Source organism: Physeter macrocephalus, chromosome 18 (genome assembly GCF_002837175.3).
Source record: "Physeter macrocephalus isolate SW-GA chromosome 18, ASM283717v5, whole genome shotgun sequence".
Lineage (NCBI taxonomy): Eukaryota > Metazoa > Chordata > Mammalia > Artiodactyla > Physeteridae > Physeter > Physeter macrocephalus.
In genome coordinates, this window is record NC_041231.1 from 79,405,932 (window position 1) to 79,429,286 (window position 23,355).

The window sequence follows — 23,355 nt, forward strand, 5'->3', positions numbered from 1 at the left end:
CATATATATATTCTTTATAATATTCTTTTCCATTATGGTTTATTACAGGATATTGAATACAGTTCCCTGTGATATACAGTAGGACCTCGTTATTTAAAGACTCAAGAGTTCATGTTGGGGAAAAATATATCTTAGTGATAGTACATAGATTTTTCAGTTACACAAAAGAGGGGTTTAGAGTTTTACGTGGTTAATTAGAGTTTTAGAGAGTCACTAAAATTGGGTAATACCTTATTTTAAAGCAAACTCAAGGAATTCAGTTCAACTATAAATGGTTGTGCAATGGTGATAGTTACTATGTTTGATGCCTCTTAACAGATTTCTCGTCTAAAAATCTATATTATATTCTACTTAAAATTTTTTAATTAAAAAATTACTCTTTTAAAAAGGAAAGAAAGGCATATAAAAGAGTAACCAATAAACGCTGTGGGAATTGAGGGTGAGGTGGGGAAGTCACTACTGAAAGTGTTTAGAAAGAGATTCAGAGAAGCAGATTAAAAAGGTAAAACGTCAGCTTTGAGGTTCACTTGGAAAAGTGTCGTTAAAAAGTACATTTGGCAGCCAGGAATTTCTTGGGACTTGGAAATGGTTTTCCCATAGAAATAATTTCATAAATCATGGTTAATATCTTGGGCCAGTCCACCAAAGTTCACCTAGACTTTGGTCTCATAACAGAGCCTCCTGGTGCCCTGTACCAAGAATGTCTGAAGCCTGAGCTCTGAGTTCCGCGGTCCTAGAGACAGAGCACAGAGTAGAAGAGAAGAGAACGATCTAGGTACCAGGAAAGCACAGGTCCCTGGCAGGGCTTCTGGCAGTTCTCCTGGCCACCTTGGGAGATCACAGAAGCCAGGAGAGCAGTGGCCACTCCCACCCTTGGGCATTTGAGAGGTCAAGTTTTGGAAGCCAAGGCAGTTCATTATTAGTGGGCCATTGAAAGAAATGACTGATTGAAACCATGGTGTTACTTAATAAGAAAAGAAAGCTAACATTTATTGAGCCAGGGACTGTTAGCCACTTTCCACTTCTTAAAAATATAATGCTCACAGTATCCTGTGAGGTAGATAACGTTCATGGTATTTTATAGATAAGGACACTGAGGCTCACAGTTAAACACTTGGCCCATTGTCACCCAGCTGTGAGATCTGCCTTTGGACCTGACTCTAAAGCCAGTCCAGGGTCTCTGCCCACACACCAGCTGCCTCTTAGAAGTGCCAATAAGAGCCAGCAAGATGGAATTTCTGCTGATCGTCAGACACTTGCTTTCTGCAATTGATTTAAATTCTTTCACACCAGTGCCAGGAACAAATTCCAAAAAACTGACTCCCCCTGAGTCAGATCAATGGGGCTTTGTGTCCCTTTCTTCTGGGGGAGCCTTTCTAATGAGATGTTGAAAATTAATCCTGTGACAGGAGTGGCTGTTTTGTTGCTGCTTTGGGAGTTGTTTTGATATTTGCCTTTTAATTTTGCTCTAGCTTAATCAGTTTCCAAGAAAATTGTATAAGGAAAAATCAGAGAATAATATTAGAGATACCTAAAGAAGAGGAAAGGGTTAGACTACTTTCATTTGCCCATGCCAGATGAAATACGTATTTTAGTGGCTGACACACATTTGAAGCCAGAATTTCTATTTCTGCTCTGTACCCAGTTAATTTATAATGGGTTAAAGACAACTAGAATATCAGTACTTAGAAAGCCCTCCACAACCTTTATAAGAGGAAGGAGAAACAAATAATACTTAACACATCTTATTTCTATTTGTTAGAAGAAAAAAGAAAAAATGAATACCTTTATCATTATAGAGAGGATGAAAGTTCTTATTTAGTAGAAAACAAATACATAAAAAGTTTACCCTTTAATCTCTCAAATAATTTAAGTGCAGCTTAAGCTGATATGAAATCCTCCTGATGCAGGAAACTGCTGTGCATCAAACATGAAGTGCCAGACAAATCTCATGGCTGTATTCTGGTTCATAACAGCTTAAAAAACAAACAGTTCAAAAATCTCTGCTGTCTTTAGAAGTATCGTGAGTTCCAGTGTCACCAGCTCCATTCATGAGGAAGCTTACAGGACCACGATGCCAAGCAATGCAAACAGGAATGGTGCATAGATGGAGAATGGGTTCAGGGGTCGACAAAGAACTCATGATCACTGGGTGGCAGCTGGGCTTATCTCGCTGAATCCTCACAACAATCTTGCAGAGAAATGAGCGTTACCGTTTATTAAGTACCCAAGTCTAGGACCATACTAGGAGTTTTATTATCCCTTTTTTACCAATAAGGAAATGGAGGCTCAGAGTGTTCATTACTTCCATGAGATTCTATGGCTATGGCTGGGATATCTGTATTCAAGTCCAATTCTAACTGAACTATCCGTTTACCTACTCTCTCCCCAGTAAATGTCTAGGGTCAAGACTTACTCATCTTTGCAGCACCAATACTAAGCACGTTGCCTGACATGGAAAGTACAGAAAGTGCTGCATATACAGGTGTTGTCACAACTGACCCCAAAGTGCAAATGTTTCCCTTCACCTGTTACATGCTGCCTTTCAAAGGGCAGAATTCACTTCAGATCTCTGCTTTGCCTCCTTTGTGATCTTATCAGATTTCCTTAGGCATTCAGTTTTGTTTTTCTATCTCACAACCAAATCCATTACAGTCTTTTTCTTCCCCATGATAAGAAGTGAAAAGAATTAAAAAAGAAAGAAAGAAAAATGAAGGGAAAAACTGAAAGTACAGTAGACAGAAATGCAACCCTTCCTTTACTAATATACTTACAGGGACAGCATTGGACAGAGAAGCCCAAAGTAGTAAGAGCCCATAATTGGGACTCTTTTGTTCATTTGCTTCCATCTCTAGGAGATCCAGCAGAGCCTGCATTACTGTCTGTTTAAAAGAAATAAATATTGTCAAACCAGAGCTATGTGACAAAGACTGATGTTAATAAACAAAGATCATGCATTTTTCTTTAATCTGAAAGATACTATTTTTGCCATTCTTAGGTTTGTGATTTCAGGCATGCTAAGGGATGTACATACTTACTGGTAGTATAGTAATTGGGAGTAGAGACTCTGGGGTTCAACGCTCTTACTGCATTAGTTCAAATCCTGGCTTAATTTTTTTAAGACTTTATTTTTTAGAGTGGTTTTAGGTTTACAAGAAAATTGAGAGGAAACACAGAGATTTCCCATATAACCCTTACCCCCACCCAAGCATAGCCTTCCTCATTATCAACATCACTCACCAGAATGGGACATTTTTGACCAAGGAAGAAACGACTTTGATACATCATAGTCATCTAAAGTGCATAGTTTACCTTAGGAGTAACTCTTGGTATTATAAACTCTATGGGTTTGGACAAATGCATAATGATATCTATTATCATTATAATATCATACAGAGTATTTTCATAGCCCTAAAAATCCTCTATGCTCTGCCTATTCATCTCTCCCCACCCCCTAACAACCACTGAACTTTTTACTTTCTTCATAGTTTTGCCTTTTCCAAAATTTCACATAGTTGGAATCATACAGTATGTAGCCTTCTCATATTGGCTTCTTTCACTTAGTAATAGGCATTTATGGTTCCTCCATGTCTTTTCATGGCTTGATAGCTCATTTCTTTTTAATGCTAATACTCAATTCTTCAGATGTACCATAGCTTATTTACCCATTTACCCACTGAAGGGCATCTTGGTTGCATCCAAGTTTTGGCAATTATGAATAAAGCTGTTATAAACATCCATATGTAGGTTTTCGTGTGGGTGTAAGTTTTCAAACCATTTGGGCAAATACAAGGAGCACAATTGCTGGACTGTATGGTAAGAGTATGTTTCATTTTGTAAGAAACCTCCAAAAAGTCTATACCATTTTGCATTCCCACCAGCAATGAATGAGAGTTCCTGTTGTTCTACAACCTTGTCAGCATTTGGAATTGTCTGTGTTCCAGATTCTGGCTATGCTAATAGGTGAGTAGTGGTATCTCATTGTTTTAATTTGCATTTCCCTGATGACAAGTGATGTGGAGCAACTTCTCATATGCTTATTTGCCATCTATATATCTTCTTGGGTGAGGTGTCTCTTAAGGTCTATTTTTTGTCTGTTTTTCCATTGGGTTGTTTGTTTTCCTATTGTTGAGTTTTAAGTGTTCTTTGTATATTTTGGGTAATAGTCCTTTATTTTGCCAATACTTTCTCTCAGTTTATGACTTGTCTTCTAATTCTCCTGATATTGTCTTTTCACAGAGCAGTTTAATTTTAATGAAATCCAGCTTAAGTTTCTTTTATGAATTGTGTCTTTAGTGTTATATCTAAGTAGGCATCGCCACACCCAAGATCAACTAAGTTTTTTGCATGTGAATGTCCAGTTGTTTCTGCACTATTTGTTGAAAAGTCTATCTTTGTTTCATTATATTGCCTTTGCTCCTTTGTCAAAGATCAGTTTACTATATTTAATGGGGTCTCTTTCTGGGCTCTCTATTCTGTTCCATTAATTTATTTGTCTATTCTTTTGCCAGCACCACATTATCTTGATTACTGAAGATTTACAGTAAATCTTGAAGTTGGATAGCATCACTTCTCTGAAGAACTTTGTTCTTTTCCTTCAACATTGTGTTGGTGATTCTGGGTCTTCTGCCTCTCCATATAAATTTTAGAATCCATAAAATGTTATAACTTGCTGGGATTTTTTATGGGGGATTGCATTGAATCTATACATCAGGGTGGGAAGAACTGACATCTTGACAATATTGTCTTCCTATCCATGAACATGGAATATATCCCCATTTATTTAGTTCTTCGACTTTGTTCCTCAGAGTTTTGTAGTTGTGCAGTTTTCCTCATATAGATCTTGTTTTGTTTTATATATATGTAAGCATTTCATTTTGGGGAATGCTAATGTAAAGGGTATTGTGTTTTTAATTTCACATTCTACTTATTCATTGTTGGCATGTAGGAAAGCAATTAACTTTTGTGTATTAACTTGGTATCCTACAATCTTGCTAAAATCACTCATTAGTTCCAGTAGTTTTTTGGTTGATTCTTTTGGATTTTCTCTACATATGTTCACATCATCTACAAGCAAAGACAGTTTTATGTCTTCCCTTTCAATCTGTATAATTTTTATTTCCTTTTCTTGCCTTATTGCATTAGCAAGGACTTCCAGTACTATGTTGAAAAAGAGTGGTGGGAGGGGACATTCTTGCTAAAGGGGTTCTGGTACCAATTTCCAATGTGTGTGAGGGGGGTTCTACACACCACAAACAAACAATGCTTGGTTCATCATCTGGGTGTCTTATAATTCAGCTCAATTATAACACTAGTTACCCAAAGATAGCATCATGTTCCACAGACTAAGGGTTTAGTCCCACAAGACTGTGCCCTGCTCTTCAAATGTCAGTTGCAAGCCCAGGTTATTGCCTGTGCTTCTGACTAACTGGCTAAGGATTGGAAGTTACACAGACCCCCTCCTTGGATTTCAGATGCCAGTTGCAAGTCCAAGTTGTTACCTGTACTTCTAACTGACTGGCTATATAAATCAGAGGTTCCCATGAACCCCCTCCTCAGATCTGATTAATTTGCTAGAGCTGCTCACAGAACTGAGAGAAACATTTTACTTATTAGATTACTGGTTTATTATAAAAGGATGCGATAAAGCCTACAGATGAACATGCAGCTGAAAGAGATGTGTAGGGCAAGGTAGGGGTAAAGGCCAAGGAACTTTTTTGCTTGCTTGAAGCATGCCACTCTCCCCAAATCTCCAAGTGTTCATCAACATGGAAGCTCTCTGAACCCCGTCCTTTTGGGTTTTTATGAAAGCTTCATACATAGGCATGATTGATTAAATCATTGGCCACTGGTGATTGCTTCAACCTCCAGCTATAAATTTCCTTCTAAGCATTGCTTTCACTACCTCCCACAATTTTGATAGGTTTTTTTTTTTTCATTTTAGTTTGTTTCAAAATATTTTAATTTCTCATGAGAGTTCTTCTTTGATCCATGTGTTATTTAGAAATGTGTTGTTTAATCTCCACATATTTTGGATCTTCCTTCTTTCCTAATATATGAATTCAATGCTATAAATTTTCTTCTAAGCACTGTTTTTGCTGCTTCCCACAAATTTTGATGTGCTTTCATTTTCATTTAGTTTAAATATTTTAAAATTCCTCGATATTCCTTCTTTGATCCAGTGTTATTTAGAAGTGTGTTGTTTAATCTCCACATATTTTGGGATTTTCCAGTTATCTTTCTGTTATTGATTTCTAGTTTAATTCCACTGTGGTCTGAGAAGAGACATTATATGATTTCTATTCTTATAAATTTGTTAAGGTGTGTTTAATGGCCCAGAATGTGGTTTATTTTGGTGAACATTCCATATAAGCTTGAGAAAAAAAATGTGTATTCTGCCATTGGTGGATTAAGTAGTCTTAATTAATTATATCCAGTTGATTGATGGTGTTGTTGAGTTCAATTATGTCCTTATTGATTTCTGTCTGTTGGATGTGTCCATTTCTGAGAGAGGGGTGTTGAAGTCTCCAACTGTGACAGTAGATTCATCTATTTCTGTTTGAAGTTCCATCAGTTTTTGTCTCATGTAGTTTGACACTCTGTTGCTAGGTACATACACATTAAGAACTGTTATGTCTTCTTGGAGGACTGACCTCATTGTCATTATGTAATGTCCTTCATTATGCCTGATAAGTTTCCTTCCTTTGAAGTCTGCTCTGTCTGAAAGTAATATAGCTCCTCCTGCTTTCTTTTGATTGGTGTTAGCATGGTATGTTTTTCTACATCTGTTTACTTTTAATCTATATTAAATATAAAGTGTCCTTATATTTAAAGTGGGTTTCTTGTAGACAACATATAGTTGGGTTATGTTTTTAGATCCACTGTGACAATCTCTGTCTTTTAATTCGTGCATTTAGGCCACTGACATTCAAAGTGATTACTGATATAGCTGGATTAGTATCTACCATATTTGTTACTGTATTCTATTTGCTGTCCTTAGTTTTTGTTCTTATTTTTGTATTCCACCATTTTCCTGCCTTTTGTGATTTTAATTGAGCATTTTATATGATTCCATTTTCTCTCCTTTCTTAGCATATCAAGTTATACTTCAATTTTTATTAGTGGTTGCCCTAGAGTCTGTAATATACATTTACAACTAATCCAAGTCCATTTTAAAATAATACTGTACCACTTCACAGGTAGTGTAAGTACCTTCTAGTAAGAAAATAATCCTAATTCCTCCCTCCTGTCCCTGTATCATTTCCATCATTCATTTCACTTATACATAAGCACACATAAGTACACATACACACATGTATATACATATAATATACACATACGCATATATAATTGAATATATTGTTGCTATTTTATTATCTGAACAAACTGTTATCAATTTGATATCAATTTGAACTGTTAGATCAATTAAGAATAGAAAAAATAAGTTTCTTTTTCACCTTTACTTATTCCTTCTTTGGTGCTCTTTCTTTCTTTATGGAGATCTGAGTTTCTGACCTATATCATTTTCCTTCTCTCTGAAGAACTTCTTTCAGCATTTCTTATAAGGCAGGCTGACAACAAAATTCCCTCAATTTTTGTTTGTCTGAAGAAGACTCTATTTCTCCTTCACTTCTGAAGGATAATTTCACAGAGTACAGTGTCCTAGGTTGATGTTTTTTCCTCTCTCAATACTAAATATTTCATTCCACTCTCTTCTTGCTTTCATGGTTTCTGAGGAGAAGTCAGATGTAATTCATATCTTTGTTCTTCTATAGGTATAGTGGGGTTTTTGCTTTGTTTTTTTGTTTGTTTTTCTCCCTCTGGCTTCTTTCAGGATTTTAAAAATCTTTGATTTTCTGTAATTTAAAAATGATATGCTGAGGTGTAGTTTTTTTGGTGTTTACTTGATTGGTGTTCTCTGAGCTTCCAAGATCTGTGGTTTGGTGTCTGACATTAATTTGGGAGAAATTCTCAGTCATTATTGTGTCAAGTATTTCTGCTGTTCCCATCTCTCTTTCTTCTTTTTCTGGTATACCCATCCCATGAATGTTACATCTTCAGTAGTTTTCCCACAGTCCTTGAATATTCTGTTCTATTTTTGTTTTTTATGTCTTCGTTCTCTTTGCTTTTTGGTTTTCAAGGACTGAATCGCCTCTAGCTCAGAGATTCTTTCTTCAGCTGTGTCCAGTCTACTAATAAGTCCATGAAAAGCATTCTTCATTTCTGTCACTTGTTTTTTTTAAAATCCCTATCTAGCATTTCATTTTGGTTCTTTCCTAGGATTTCCATCTCTCTGCTTACATTGTCCATCTGTTCTTGCATGCTGCCTACTTTATCATTTAGAGTCATTAGCATATTAATCATATATTTTTTTAAAGTCCCAATCTGTTAATTCTAACATCCCGGCCATGAATGGTTCCGAAGCTTGCTTTGTCTCTTCAAATTGTGGAGGTTTATTTTTGCCTTATGGTATGCCTTGTAATTTTTTTCTTGATGGTTAGACATGTTGTGCTGGTAAAAAGACCTATAAATAGGTCTTTAGTAATGTGGTGGTTAGGTGTGAGGGGAGGGGAAGCATTCAAGTCTTATGATTAGATCTCTGTCTTTTCATGAGCCTGTGCCTCTGGACTGTGAACTTCACAAGTGTTTCTCAGTCTTAGTCTCCCTCCTTAGGTGAGACAGGATGGCTAGAGGTGGCTGCAATTGGACACTCCTCTTCCCCAGGTCAGTTAGGCTCTGATAATCCTCCAGCAGGTTAAGTTCTGTTTAACTATTTTCCCCTGATGGCAGGCCTGGTTAAGAACAGAGTGCTCTGGCATATTTCAAATTGTTCTTTTCCCCCTTCCCCTGTCAGAAGCCCTAGGGGATTTTTCACTGGTCCAGCTCCTGGAGGTAAGTTTCACAGTATTGTGGAGGCCCCTCTATGACTGGGTCCCAGGTCCCGTGGAGTTTTGAACTCTGAGAATTGTCCGCACTGAGCCTCTAGCAATTCATTAATTACAGCTCGGGTTTTCCTACCCTGGCGCAGGTTCCCACGGCAGTCTCCACTCTCAGGTCTGTGCTCTGGGAAATGTCAACTCCCTGTATTTGCCTGTTGGTCTCTAGTCTTGGGGGCAGCAGGTTGCTCTGTGTCCTCTCTTTCAAGAAGAACTGTTGATTTTTCAGTCTGTTAAGCTTTTTACTTGGTGTGAGGATGAAGTGGCAACTTCCAAGATCCTTACATGTGGAACAGGAACCTGGTTTCAATAGCTGGGTAACCTTGGGCAAGTACTTTAAGCTCTCTGTGTCTCAATTTCCTCATCTGTAAAATGGTCATAATATGGACCCTACCTCACAGGACTGTTGTGAGAATTAAATGAGTTACTTCCTTTAAAGCACTTAAAACAAAACTTAGTACACATTACCATTTTGACAAATGTTATCTTAAATTTTTTTTTTTAAAAATAAACATCTGCTCTTAGGAAAATGCAAACAACACAGAAACACAGATCTCTGGAGCATTCAGGAGAAAACCCTACCCCCATGTGCCATGCAAATTCTCAGCCTACATATCATGGGTAAGGGAATTGCCAAACCAGTATATGATAAATATTGCAATATTCTAAAACCATGCAGAGAACTGACGTTTGACATGGACGGTGCCAGGTCAGATCAGGGCCTCTCCAAGGTCACCTAGTATGGCTGCTCTCAAGTCATCATACAAATTCCATGAAAGCATTTCCTTCATTGGAAGGCTTCCCAGATTTGCCTTTGCCAACGGGCATCCCCATCACGAGGAACAAATTCAGACATTATAACATTTTCATTAAGTTACTTGTGCACTTTGAATCTTAAATAATTCAAGTTAGGTAATAGAAATAATGGTAGCTAAAGTCTAGTCACTGCTCTGGAAGGCAAGTACTGTTTAAGGGCTTCACAAGTATTTGAGCATTCGTTCCTCACCTCAGCTCCAAGGAGTAGATCTTTTATTGTCACCATTTTACATTTGAGGAAATGGAAGCACGATTAGGTTAGGGAACTTTGCTAGTGACATATAGCTTGTCAATGGTTGAGCTGGGATTCGAATCCTGCGAGGCTGGCCCTGGCTCCAGTGCCCACAATCTTAGCTACTAGTCTATGCTGCCCCTTAGAGACACAGTCCTTAACTCTCATGGGTTAGGGACACAGAGAACTGTGCTGCACCAGAACGCAGTTGTTCTTCTTCAGATCCTACAACACGGAAAATACCTATTACATCACTCTCAAAGAAAATACATGACGAGAGGCTGTTGCTGTTACTTACAGAGGCATGTAGTGTTTCAAAAGTGATTAACCACTCTAATCCCTGGCTTTCTGGTTTTAATAATCCCCAGTCTCCCAGGTACTAAAGTTGTTGTGAAAAAGAAATGAGCAGTGAATTTGTGAAATGTGTTAACACTACGCCTGGCACAGAGTAAGTACCCCATAAGTGTTAGTGATGTCTTATTGTTACTGTTTCTGTAATAACGGATTAGCAGATTTGAAAATAATTTAAGTATAAATTTCATTTACTCCTGGTTTCTATCAGACTTACAATGCAAGTTGTTATGGTACAAAGTTTATATTTCATGAAAAACCCTATAGATGTATTTCATTCTTTTGATATGCTATTCTGTGGTGCAGTCTTAATTGTAAATGAAAATACTAGTTTAATTTATATCTAGAATAACATGGGAGAAATCACTCATGTTGAAACGTGATAAAGTTATGATGTGATAAAATGTGTGTATAATATTTAAAAAACAAAAAAACTTCTTCCAGTCCTTTGCTTAACTAGGACATTGAAATCGACTTATGCAGTAAAAGACAACAGAATCTTTTATTTTCTTCTTAGCCTGCATTTTTAAAAAATTGTGGGCATAAAAATTTAAACTCTGTGTGAACACTGCTGCAGGAAAACAGAAACAAAACATTTTTTAAAAAATGAAGTTACGCAGCTCATGAGTGTTCAAACTGAACTCTATCCCAGTCATAAACATTGAATTAGCGTCAGCAGAGGTCAAAATTTGTCTTTATTCAAAGCGGGAGTTCGAGTACCTATGATAAAAGTGCCCCATTTCTTCAGAGTAAGAAAAAATAAATGCTATTCTAGAAGTATTGTCAGCGGGGAGTTTTAACTGGGGCATTAAAACCCCTGTTTTCTAGGCTCATAGATTACAGATCTATTTGGGTACAGCTTTTATACACACATGGCTTTACCTCTAAATCCTGGAAAATAATGCAAACAAAAATGTGTCTGTCTGAATCCATTTATAAAATAGATTCTTTAGCTGAAACATAGTTTGTCAGCGAAGGGCATTCCAGTCTAGCTTTCTATTCCCTTTATTCCGGAGGGAGATCCCCAAATATTCGCACATTCCTTTTTTTCTAAGGTGATCTTCCTCTCCAGTGTTAAGCAGAGTTGTTTGTGATAATACTTGCTATCGATATGGGGAGGGGGAAGGGTAAGCTGTGACAAAGTGAGAGAGTGGCATGGACATATATACACTACCAAACGTAGGGTGGATAGCTAGTGGGAAGCAGCTGCATAGCACAGGGAGATCAGCTCGGTGCTTTGTGACCACCTAGAGGGGTGGGATAGGGAGGGTGGGAGGGAGGGAGACGCAAGAAGGAAGAGATATGGGAACATATGTATATGTATAACTGATTCACTTTGTTGTAAAGCAGAAACTAACACACCATCGTAAAGCAATTATACTCCAACAAAGATGTTAAAAAAAATAACTAAAAAATAACTAAAAAATGCAAACAAACAAAAATGTTTGATATCTTTCAATGCTAAAAGATATGAAATGATTTCTTCCATGATAACAATGATAAACTTACATGGTGTTTACTATGTTTCAAGTGCTTTACAAATATTAACTCACTGAATGACAAAACTGAGGCCAAGAGGTTAGGTACCATGCCCAAGTTCACAAAACTGAGGCCAAGAGGTTAGTTAGGTAGCACGCCCAAGGTCACACAATGGTGACTGGATTTGACCCCAGGCAGTCCAGGCCCAAAGGAATCTCCAGAGGGTGAGTCTGGAGAATCAGGTAGTTTTCAAAAGCTTTCAGAGATTCTAATGAGCGGCCACGGCTGAGAGCCATTCATTAGCAAGCATCAGAACCATCTGGAAGGTGTATAAAACCCCAGATGGCTGGGCTCCCAGAGTTTCACCCTGAGTGGTTTCCCAGGCGACGTTGGTACCGTTGGTCTAGGGACCACGTGTAGAGAACCACAGATCTAGGACACTTAGGACAGTGACTCCCAGTGCGTTGCTTTTTAAATTATACCACACTACCTGGTTGCATTTGAAGAAAGAAACAATTAGCCGTGGTGGCCTCAAGAAAAAAGTCAACTTTGTCGAGCTTTCTTATCTTTGCCTAATTTGCCATAACTCCCACCTGTGACTGTTGATACAACCAACTGTATAATCGATAAATCATTAAAAAAAACCCTCAGACTGTTGTGTTATTTTGTTGTCTGTAGCCTCAGTTTTTTCTTATGTAAAATAGGGTTAATATCTCCCTCACTGCTGTGAGGATGCAATAAAATAACGTATGTAAACATCCAACACAGTGGTTGGCACAAAAATGGTATCTATGTAACACATCTCATGATTTTTAGCAAAAATATTTTTTAACAGTCGTAGTTTATGACTGTTTTCATCTCAGGTATTTTAGCAAAAAAAGCTAAGAAATACTTACCGGCGAATTATCTTTTGCAGATTTGCATGTTTTTATATCTGGAATGTTTTTCTCAAAAAGTGCTAGAAGCCACTTTTTGGATTTTGACCAGTTTCTAGGTGAGAAAAAATATGTGGATCAATTAATTTAAAAGCACTTTAGGAGTAACAGGTCACAGCAGAAAAGGGACTATGTCTATGGAATTTTAATTATTTCTCCAAATGTCTTCTTCATTTTCAGCTGGAACTTCATGAGAAGTCTACCTTCAGACTTACTAGTCCACAAGGAAAATTGAGGGGGCAAGGCAGCCACATTTTAGTATCTTTTGCAAATAAACATTTGCATTCCTAAAGAGCCAGCACTGAATAAGAAAACACGGGTCGGGGACTTCCTTGGTGGCGCAGTGGTTAAGGATCCGCCTGTGAATGCAGGGGACATGGGTTCGAGCCCTGGTCCAGGAAGATCCCACATGCATCAGAGCAACTAAGCCCGTGCACCACAACTACTGAGCCCATGTGCCACAACTACTGAAGCCCGCGTGCCTACAGCCCATGCTCCGCAACAAGAGAATCCACTGCAATGAGAAGCCCGCGCACCCCAACAAAGAGTAGCCCCTGCTCACCGCAACTAGAGAAAGCCCATGCACAGCAACGACGACCCAACACAGCCAAAGATAAATAAATAAATTTATTGAAAAAAAAAAAGAGAGAGAGAAAACAGGGCTCATGATTTGCTTGGTCTAAGTTTGCTCTGGCTGTTTTCAGTCACAGCAGGATCAAAATCTAGCACAGGGACCTGTTGCTGGGTTAAGTGAAGTAAAGCAAACTGACTAAAAGCTTTTTAATCTTTTCTGACCAGCCATCATTTCAGACCAACTGCCAAGAAACTAAAAAATCATGTGTTACTTTGCAATCAAACCGTTTTAAAAACTTTTATCTGAGCCAACTGTGAGAAATACATTTGACCACACCTACTTCTGCCTCAGGGAGAATAAGAACTTTGGATTCTGACACGGTCACACTGGATGATGTAGCAATGACTGTGATAATAATAAGTTGTAAATTTCATAAAAGGCCTCAAAATAGATTCTTCATTTCATTCTCATATTCTCCCCTCTCCTTCTTGTTTTTGTTCCTCAAAAAGAGAATAAAAGGAAATAATCCATCTCTCTTCTTCAGTTCCTCCCTCAATTCACACACACACACACACACACACACACACACACACATACACACACAAACTGGTCATAAGAAATAGCTTCTGTCTCTTTCACTTAAACTGCTGTTATAGCTACTTAGAACAAAGAAAGGAGAGAAATGTATGAATAGCTGAGAAGAGCTTGATCGGAGAATTAACATAGGAAACAACTCTCTACCTGAGGAGACACTCTGGCAACTGGGACCCATATTCGAAACCTTCATCATAAGCTTGAAAGTGCTGATGGAACTCCCTGATTTTCCTCTCATTTGTGGGAAACAGACCTTTTTTAAAGAGCACGTTCACTGTGACCGGGTAAAGGAGATGCCTACAGAGATAGAAACACGTTAAACGTCAGAGCCAATGACCACAGAAGAAAGGCATAGGATACAAAAGAAGGCATTATTGAATAGCTATATATTAGGGGTAGACAATCATATGTGATATTTTTTGGTGGGGGGGAAGTCATTCTTAAGAGGTTTTAATATTTGCTTTCTGTGCTCAAGATAACTTAGGGGTAACTGAAATTGTGGTCTTATTTATCTGAAGATTTTCAAATGCTTTCTAAGCAAGTATTGTTAGATCCTGACAAATGTGAGATGACACACAGAAAGAGATCGATTCAATATGATTTCAACAAGCATTTATTTAGCAAATAATAACAATAACTGAGATACAGTCCGTACCTTTAGACAGCAGCCAAAAATGAACAAAAAAAGAATCAAGGGCAATATTAGTCACCAAATTCCTAGTATCTCCCAGAATCCTATAACTTTGAACTATACCAAAAGACTGAAATATAGTATCTATCATCAGCAAGTTTTCCCTCAGGTGAATAAAATGATTTCTGTGGGGTCCTTAAATAAAGGAATATCAGAGATTGTGAATATACCCCAGGTTAGTAACACTAAGTACTGTTTATTCCATTTTTATTCACCATCATTTCCTCACAGAAATTTCTCAGGATCTCCTTTCCCTCAAAGTTTCAAAGTCATTCAAGAATTTGCTTTGTTTTGCTGTAGATATTGGGCATGTTAAAAGTTTGGTTGATTGCTTGCTTGTTTTTGTTTTTACTTTTCCTCTCTCTCTTTCTGGAACCCTAACAAACTATTCAATGTTGCTGTGTTTTTGAGTCTGGATGGTTGGTCATGCCTCCAGCATCCCACTGAGATGGAAAAGTGCCTCATGGGTAACTTCGATTTACCAAATCGCCCTGTGCATGCGGGGAATTCTTCTCACAACTCCCTGCTCAGCCTTTACGTTTGCCAGAAAGCTCCAGAACATGGCTGAGTGCTACGTGGCTCCCCCCACTGTTCTCTCCTGTCTCACTTGCCTCTCAGTACCTCCCCTCTCAGAGGACCTGGGCTCAGTCCCGAGGCTCAGGGTGGCTTTCCCTCAGCCAACTTGTCAAGTCTCACAGACATCTCCTGGACCCTTGTCATCTACTTTCTGATTCTCTCCTCTTCCCTCTCCTCTCAATGTCCTCTTCTTCTAATGATCACAAATTGCACCGAATGTTTTATCAAAATTCTGATGGATGCGTGACAATTATATGAGGAAAATCCATGTAGCGCATACAAAATTGTAAGGAATGACTAGGGAGAAATTATTATAAACGTGTTAAAATGATTCTATTGGCCTATTTGCTTACCTTCAAATTGAAGTGCTAACTGAAAACTGCCCATTAATCAGAATTTAAAAGATTAATAGCATCTTTTAATTGCCTAGCTAGATAGACTTCATTAATCCACCAGATAATTTGTGAAGTCCAATGTATAGGCTTCAAATTTTTTTTATTCCAAAACAATAAAAAACAAAATTAAATAATAAGGCATCTATTTACCTCACTAAGTTGTTCAGGTCCATGGTCCCATGAGGGCCTAAATTCTCCAGCTGTTCGTGTAATTCTTCAGTCAATTGTCCAGTGAATCGATATAGGTTGAAAGTCCCCATTTTCCCTTTCACCATGATATAAAGTTTCTCATGCAGTTTTAAAAAGATATTCTTTGGGATTGATGCTAAAAACAGAGAAAACACTTTTCAAAAGAAGCAACCACTTCTTTTTTTTTCTTTTTTTAACATCTTTATTGGAGTATAATTGCTTTACAATGTTGTGTTAGTTTCTGCTGTATAACAAAGTGAAGCAGCTGTACGTATACATATATCTCCATACCCCATCCCTCTTGCGTCTCCCTCCCACCCTCCCTATCTCACCCCTCTAGGTGGTCACAAAGCACCGAGCTGATCTCCCTGTGCTATGCGGCTGCTTCCCACTAGCTATCTATTTTACATTTGGTAGTGTATATATGTCCATGCCACTCTCTCGCTTTGTCACAGCTTACCCTTCCCCCTCCCCATATCCTCAAGTCCATGCTCTAGTAGGTCTGTGTTTTATTCCCGTCCTACCACTAATCTCTTCATGACATTTTTTTTTCTTAGATTCCATATATATGTGTTAGCATACGGTATTTGTTTTTCTCTTTCTGACTTACTTCACTCTGTATGACAGACTCTACAGAGTGAGTAGAGTCTCAGTCTGTAGTGAGACTACAGAGTCCATCCACCTCACTACAAATAACTCAGTTTCCTTTCTTTTTATGGCCGAGTAATATTCCATTGTATATATGTGCCACATCTTCTTTATCCATTCATCTGTCGATGGACACTTAGGTTGCTTCCATGTCCTGGCTATTGTAAATAGAGCTGCAATGAACATTGTGGTACATGACTCTTTGAATTATGCAACCACTTCTTGAAGCAAACAGTCAATAGACCTCCCTCTCTATTCCTTGATCAGCAGAGACTAGAGCCAAAATTCACCTAGTACATAGAATCACCTCCTGCAAATAAAAGTAGGTGAAGATCCAACATAGACTGTGAGATAGTGAAAGTCTGTAGGGTAATTCACTTTAAGGGATGATTTGTATGGGGGTGATTAAGGAAGCCTCTAGGAAACACAAATCTTGTGATTTTATTTCCATGTTTAAAACTTTTCATTGGCTTCCTATCCTTAACAAAGTTTAAAGGCATTCTACCCTCTTTCCAGCTCTACAATGACATTGCTAGCCCTTTCTCCCTCCAAACATATATCTCAGGTATATTGAAAACACACACTCTTTTATACATCTCAGCATTTTCATGAGCTCTTCTATCTGCTCAGAATGTTCTCTACTTGACCGATCGCACCCTCCCACCCCTATCCCCCCCGCCCCCCCACCTACAAGCCATACATTTCTTCTGCTAACTTCTTCTCTCCTTCAAGTGTCTTCTTGAATATCACCTCCACCAGCAGGGCTTTCCTAACCCCAAGAATAGCTTTAGCCCCACTGTTTCCTTTATCTTAGTATTCATGCCTCTTTCATGATACTCACACCTGGTCTGGTTGGGTGCTAAGAGTATGAATTTTTAAACTCATTACACTATTCCTTTATATTTTTCTTTAATCCTCTTTTATTGTCTTCAAAGTAAGTTTCCCAAAAAATAATTTTTAATTTTATATTTCATCATCCTATTACATGTAGGATACATTTTGTATAAGTTAATGAAAAATAATTTGTGGATTTCCTGAGCATGCATTGTCTCCGTGGTAGGGGAATAATTGAAAGGAATGGGAAGCTGGCTTAAGAGTAAATATTAAGATATTTCATCTGTTAAATAGATATATTTAAGCATGCAAGGCCCCAGGGGAGGCAGAGGTGAAAAAATGTGATCACTTCAATACACCTATGATAGGTGAGTAAGTTGGTATATTTTTCTCAAAGAATATGTGAATTTACAGATGAAGAGTCTTCAAAATATTTGTATTTCTTTGATCTGCAATTCCATAGTCTAAATATCAAGAAGCATTAGAGAGTCAAAAAAATTTAACCAGCATGTTGTGATTTTTCATGCAAGCAACAAGAAACAATAATCATGCTGTTGATCAACTGACAGCCTTGAAAACAAACTTTTTTGTCTTAATGGCAAGAAATGCATAAGAAGAAGCTGTAGGAAAATGAACCTAAGAAAGATGCAAAAAGGGAAGCAAGGAGAAAAAAGATGGTAGAAGCAAGCACAGACATTGTGAAAGCAGAGAAAAGAACCAGGCACAAAATGAACCAGCTCTGCATTCTTGGGAGGACAAATGGCCTCAGCATGCATGTCTGCAGCCTGGGAAGAAATAAAGGCAGACATGGGCCTCCCTGGTGGCGCAGTGGTTGAGTTTGCTTGCCAATGCAGGGGACACGGGTTCAAGCCCTGGTCCAGGAAGATCCCACATGCCACAGAGCAGCTAAGCCCATGTGTCACAACTACTGGGCCTGCGCTCTAGAGCCCGAGAGCCACAACTACTGAGCCCGTGTGCCTAGAGCCTGCGCTCTGCAACAAGAGAAGCCACCACAATGAGAAGCCCACGCACCGCAACGAAGAGTGGCCCCCGCTCCCCGCAGCTAGAGAAAACCCCACACACGGCAACGAAGACCCAACGCAGCCAAAAATAAAACAAATAAAATAAACAAATTTATTTTTAAAAAAAAGAAAAGAAAGAAAGAAAGGCAGACAGTCACACTGGAAGTGTGCTGACAAATTCAGTCCAGCAGTCTCTGAGGATGGAGAAAGAAAGGGCACCAATTATATGAAGCTAAGCCCCACTTACCTTAATAACCCTGTGGACTATGTCAGGAAATGCCATAGGAAAGGGCTTACTAAGCAGTGCAGTTCTACTTTCAAGGAGCAGAGTAGCAACATGAGATCAAGCCAAGAGCTATAGCTTGTAGAACATTGTATACACAGCGGCAGAGCAGAGTTAGTGACATTTTGGGAGCTGCAACAGGCTGCAGATGCCAATATTTTCCCAAGTAAACATCAGTGAGGTGACCTCATCTCTTACACATGTCTAATTGAGATCCAAATGTTTTAGGTTGCCAATAATTGTTTTACAAGGGCCAAATTCATCACATACTCTTTTCTATCCTTACTCTAAAGAACAAAATAACGGGCCTGCCTCATTCTTGATAGAGTGAAGATGTGATTGTTACCTAAAACTGCTCTTGGATTCCATGTTGTATTTCAAATGAACTATCTGAAAATACTGTTTACCTGTACGATAGACGGGATTTTGCACTGCTAGTTCAAAGTTTACTTCCTTGGAGTTTAGAAACACATTAATTCCCTCTTCTTCAGTAACAAAGGTCATTCGGGTGCCCAGAGCAACGATTGTAAATATCGGCCCATACTGAAAGAAAACACATAAATATGGATCATATTAGTAAGCATTTCTAATAAATAAGTTACTGGACCATGGGTTATGCTTAAGACAGTGTTTCTCAAGAACCCCAATGCTGAATTCACAGTCAAGATAAAAACTATTATGATAATATATAATAATTATACATTTTGACTGAGCAAAATATAAATTCTAAAAATCCTAATTTATTCTGGTGTAATATTTAACCTTCCTTTTGATAGTGCCATTATTTGCTTGTACCTTCCTTTCTGGTAGTAGAAATAATAATTAGAAATAATGATTGGAAATTATATCAAACACCATGATATTTGAGCACTGTTTTCAAGATATCAGGAGGGTTATAAACAACCTATGGTTGAACCTTGTTCAAGAAAAAGATAAACTGCTGACCGATTTCACCTTCAGTCTGTAGTCACTCAACAGTGTCCTGCAATCCCCAAATTTCTGTAATGTGTTCACTTTCTCACTTTCCAAAATGACTCACCTGTTCACCTAGCCCAACCCTCTCCACTCTGAGAGGGTGTTCCTGCTTTGTAACTCACTGGGAAAACTAGCACTCTCAGCTTCTCACCACCAGAGCTTGCAGACGGTTGTACCCATTTGTACCCATTCTCCATGCCTCCCCTTGAGTTAACACAGATGGAGGGTCCTGCCCCTGGGAAATGCCCACTCTCCTTCACTTGTGTTATGGGTTCCACACTCTCTCTTTGTTCTATGTGTACGCCTTCTCTTTGTTCTATGTGTACGCCTTCTCTCTCGTACACCATCAGTTTTGCCTTTTCTGTCAGATCGCTCCTAGGAACCCTACAGTCATCCTCCAGTGCAGAGTTTGGTTTGGTTTTAGGGAGTCCATGACTATATTTGGAGAAAAATATATCATTATTTTCACTGGCCTCTGATTTTAATTTAACATTTTCTTCAATTATGAATGGAGGCAATACACCACAATCTTCCCCATGACTCTATTATCAAAAGAACCTACTGTTCCAATTGTACTTTCTTAGATTTGGTGTCTATTTGGCACCCATCTATCATAGGGCCAATTATATTAGCTATATTTTCTTATTCTTGATGCTCAGCTTAGGCGGCCTCACGACTGGGTAGAGAGAGCCCTCCCAGGGCTAGCCAGTTTTTAGAGAGAGCAAAGGACTCAGCCAACCAGGAGCACACCTTTCATATGGAAACCAACCCATCTGGAGTCTGTGTCCCCAACCACCTCCTTATCTAACTCTCACACGCCAAGCCAATATTATCCCTGCCCTAAATCATCCCAGAGCGAGGCACTAGGCACCCGGAGACCAACCTTATAGCCCAAAGCCCTCAGAAATTATTCAAACTAGTCAATCCTAAATTGTTTACCCTGCCTTGCCTTGCCTTTCCTGAGCAAACCCCAATAAAGGCTCTGGGCAGGGCTTTCTCTTGTTCCCATCTTCTGCCTCCTGACAGGGTGCTTTCCCCTGTGGCCCTCATGGCGCGCAGTGACCCCCACCTTGGACCTGTAAGTGTAATAACCTTCCTCCTTCCAAGTCTCATTCTCATTTCCTCCTATGGCTGTACTGACTTTCCCAGACCACATCCAACATGTACATTTTTGGAAAAACCACCCGTACTTTTATATCCCATTACAGTTATTATAAATACCTCGAAATATCATTTAGGCTCATCAGTACTTCAATATTACAGTCACTTCCAGATCTGCATGAAATGGCACGTGATAGTTCCTGTGACACAGTATTGGATGCCATCAGGCAACTGTGGGTCCAATAAGCATTTGATGCCCCAAATAGTGAAGTCTCATTTTCTTCCATTAGTGATCCAGACATCTACATTGCTTCCCAATATTCCCTACCTAGTATTATGTATTAATCAATACTTAGAAGAAGATGAGTCGTTTTCATCGTTGAAGGTTTGTTCCAATGAGAATTCTTAACTTTCCATTAGGAAAGTGGCCTTTGGTAATACATATAGGCACTTGGGCCACATTGTAGGCAATCTTGATCATCTCACTTGATAGTGAGTCCATGTTCTAGTTTCTCAAGTCTAACTTCTTGGCGCCACCTTTGCCCCTTTTCATTCTTTCACACACCACATTCCATCCACCAGTAAATCCTGCAGCTTCCACCTTCAAAAGAGATCCAGCCACTTCTCAAACATCCACTGCTATCACCACGGTACAAGCCACCAAGATCTCAAGCTTGAATTCTTGCCAAAACCTTAGAATTATCTTCTTTCTTTTAGTTTTATGTTCCTGTTTTTAACAGAGTGCCCAAAATGACCCTTTAAAATTTAAATCACATCACAACACTCCTCTGCTCAAAACACTCACAAAGTTTCCCATTTCCCTCTAAGTTACAAATGTATTCTCAATACTCTGTAATAACCTACATGGGAAAAGAACCTGAAAAAGAATGGATATAGGCATATGTATAACTGAATCACTTTGCTGTGCACCTGAAACTAACACAACATTGTAAATTAACTATACTGCAATATAAAATAAAAATTAAATTAAAAAATACATTTACACTTTGCATATGATAATTTACTCCACAGATATACTTGCACACATAGAAATGACATTTGTTGCTACATTATTTACAATAGTATAATATGGAAAACCAACCACGTCAATCATTAGGTGACTGTTTAAGTGAAACATGATTCAGGAAATATTTTGCAGCTTTTAGTAATAACCTATAATGGAAGAGAATCTGAAGAAGAATATACATATGTATATAACTGACTCACTTTGCTGTGCACCTGAAACTAACACAACATTGTAAATTAACTATACTGCAATATAAAATAAAAATTAAATTAAAAAATACATTTACACTTTGCATATGATAATTTACTCCACAGATATACTTGCACACATAGAAATGACATTTGTTGCTACATTATTTACAATAGTATAATATGGAAAACCAACCACGTCAATCATTAGGTGACTGTTTAAGTGAAACATGATTCAGGAAATATTTTGCAGCTTTTAAAACATGCAGATGCTTCTGTTTCTGTGTAGGATGAGAAAAGAGGGATAGATTACAAAGATCATATATATATATATATATATATATATATATTTTTTTTTTTTTTGGCGTTACACAGGTCTCTCACTGTTGTGGCCTCTCCCGTTGCAGAGCACAGGCTCCGGACGCGCAGGCTCAGCGGCCATGGCTCATGGGCCCAGCCGCTCCGTGGCATGTGGGATCTTCCCGGACCGGGGCACGAACCCGTGTCCCCTGCATCGGCAGGCGGACTCTCAACCACTGCGCCACCAGGGAAGCCCCAAAGATCATATTTTTAAAGGCATCAGAGAGTTGGGGAAACAATAATAACTAAATGGACTAAAACTCCATAGAGAAGTGTGTAGAAGTGAACAGACAATAGGTCATGATTTATTTCCCTGGCTGCATCTGTGAATTCTGAGTATCGATCAAGGTCAGGACTGAAATAGGCATCTGTGAACAAATCTACAGATAATAAGAAATTTAATGGTGAAACATTGAACACTTTTCCCCTAATATTAGGAAAAAGACAAGCTTGTCTATGCACACCACTTTAGTCAACAATATATTATAAGTCCCTCTTTATTTATGCAAGAAAAAAGAAATAAAAGGCATAAAGATCAGAACACAGGAAATAAATTTATCTGTTTGTAGGACATATTGTGTATGTATAAAAATCCTAAGAAATCTACAAAGTAACTACTGGAACTAATACGTGAATTTGGCAAGATCACAGGATACAAAGTTAATATACAAAAACAATTGTGTCTTTTATGTGCCAGAGGGATACCACTGGAAAACAAAAGTGAAAACAATTGTATCTACAATAGCCTCAAGAATATAAAATACTTCAGAAAATAATTAACAATCACAGGCAAGACCCCCATCACTGAAAACTACGGAATATTTCTAAAAGAAATTATATAGCTAAATAAACGGGAGAGGTATAGAGCATTTGTAGATTAGAAGACATAATATCATTAAAAAGTCAATTCTCCCTCAATTTTTCCATAGACTTAACAAACTTACAAACATTCTTCCAACAGTCTTTATTATAGATATTGGCAAGCCAACTCTAAAATTTATATTAAAATGCAAATAATCTTGAATGCCACAACAATGACAAAAAAACATGAACTTTCACTACCTGATTTAAAGATTTACTATAAAGCTGTAGTATTTAAGACAGTGCAGTATTAACAAAGGAGTGGACATATAAATCAATGGAATAGGA

General features: G+C 38.2%; 1 protein-coding gene across 5 annotated transcripts in view; it reads right to left on the minus strand.

Annotated features, from left to right (window-relative positions):
• CYP39A1 (cytochrome P450 family 39 subfamily A member 1) overlaps positions 1-23,355 on the minus strand; it is a 73,190-nt gene that overhangs the window by 48,011 nt on the left and 1,824 nt on the right. For 4 of the 5 annotated variants that reach the window (XM_007117795.3, XM_007117794.3, XM_028479657.1 and 1 more), the window contains 5 exons: positions 18,963-19,098; positions 15,730-15,904; positions 14,065-14,214; positions 12,711-12,804; positions 2,775-2,882 (listed from right to left, as the gene is read on the minus strand). In XM_007117795.3, coding sequence (XP_007117857.1) covers positions 2,775-2,882; positions 12,711-12,804; positions 14,065-14,214; positions 15,730-15,904; positions 18,963-19,059 — 624 coding nt within the window. In that variant the 5' untranslated portion in view covers positions 19,060-19,098. Of the gene's footprint in view, positions 1-2,774; positions 2,883-12,710; positions 12,805-14,064; positions 14,215-15,729; positions 15,905-18,962; positions 19,099-20,751; positions 21,160-23,355 lie in introns of those variants that run through there. The other variant, XM_007117796.3, reaches the window with a different exon arrangement.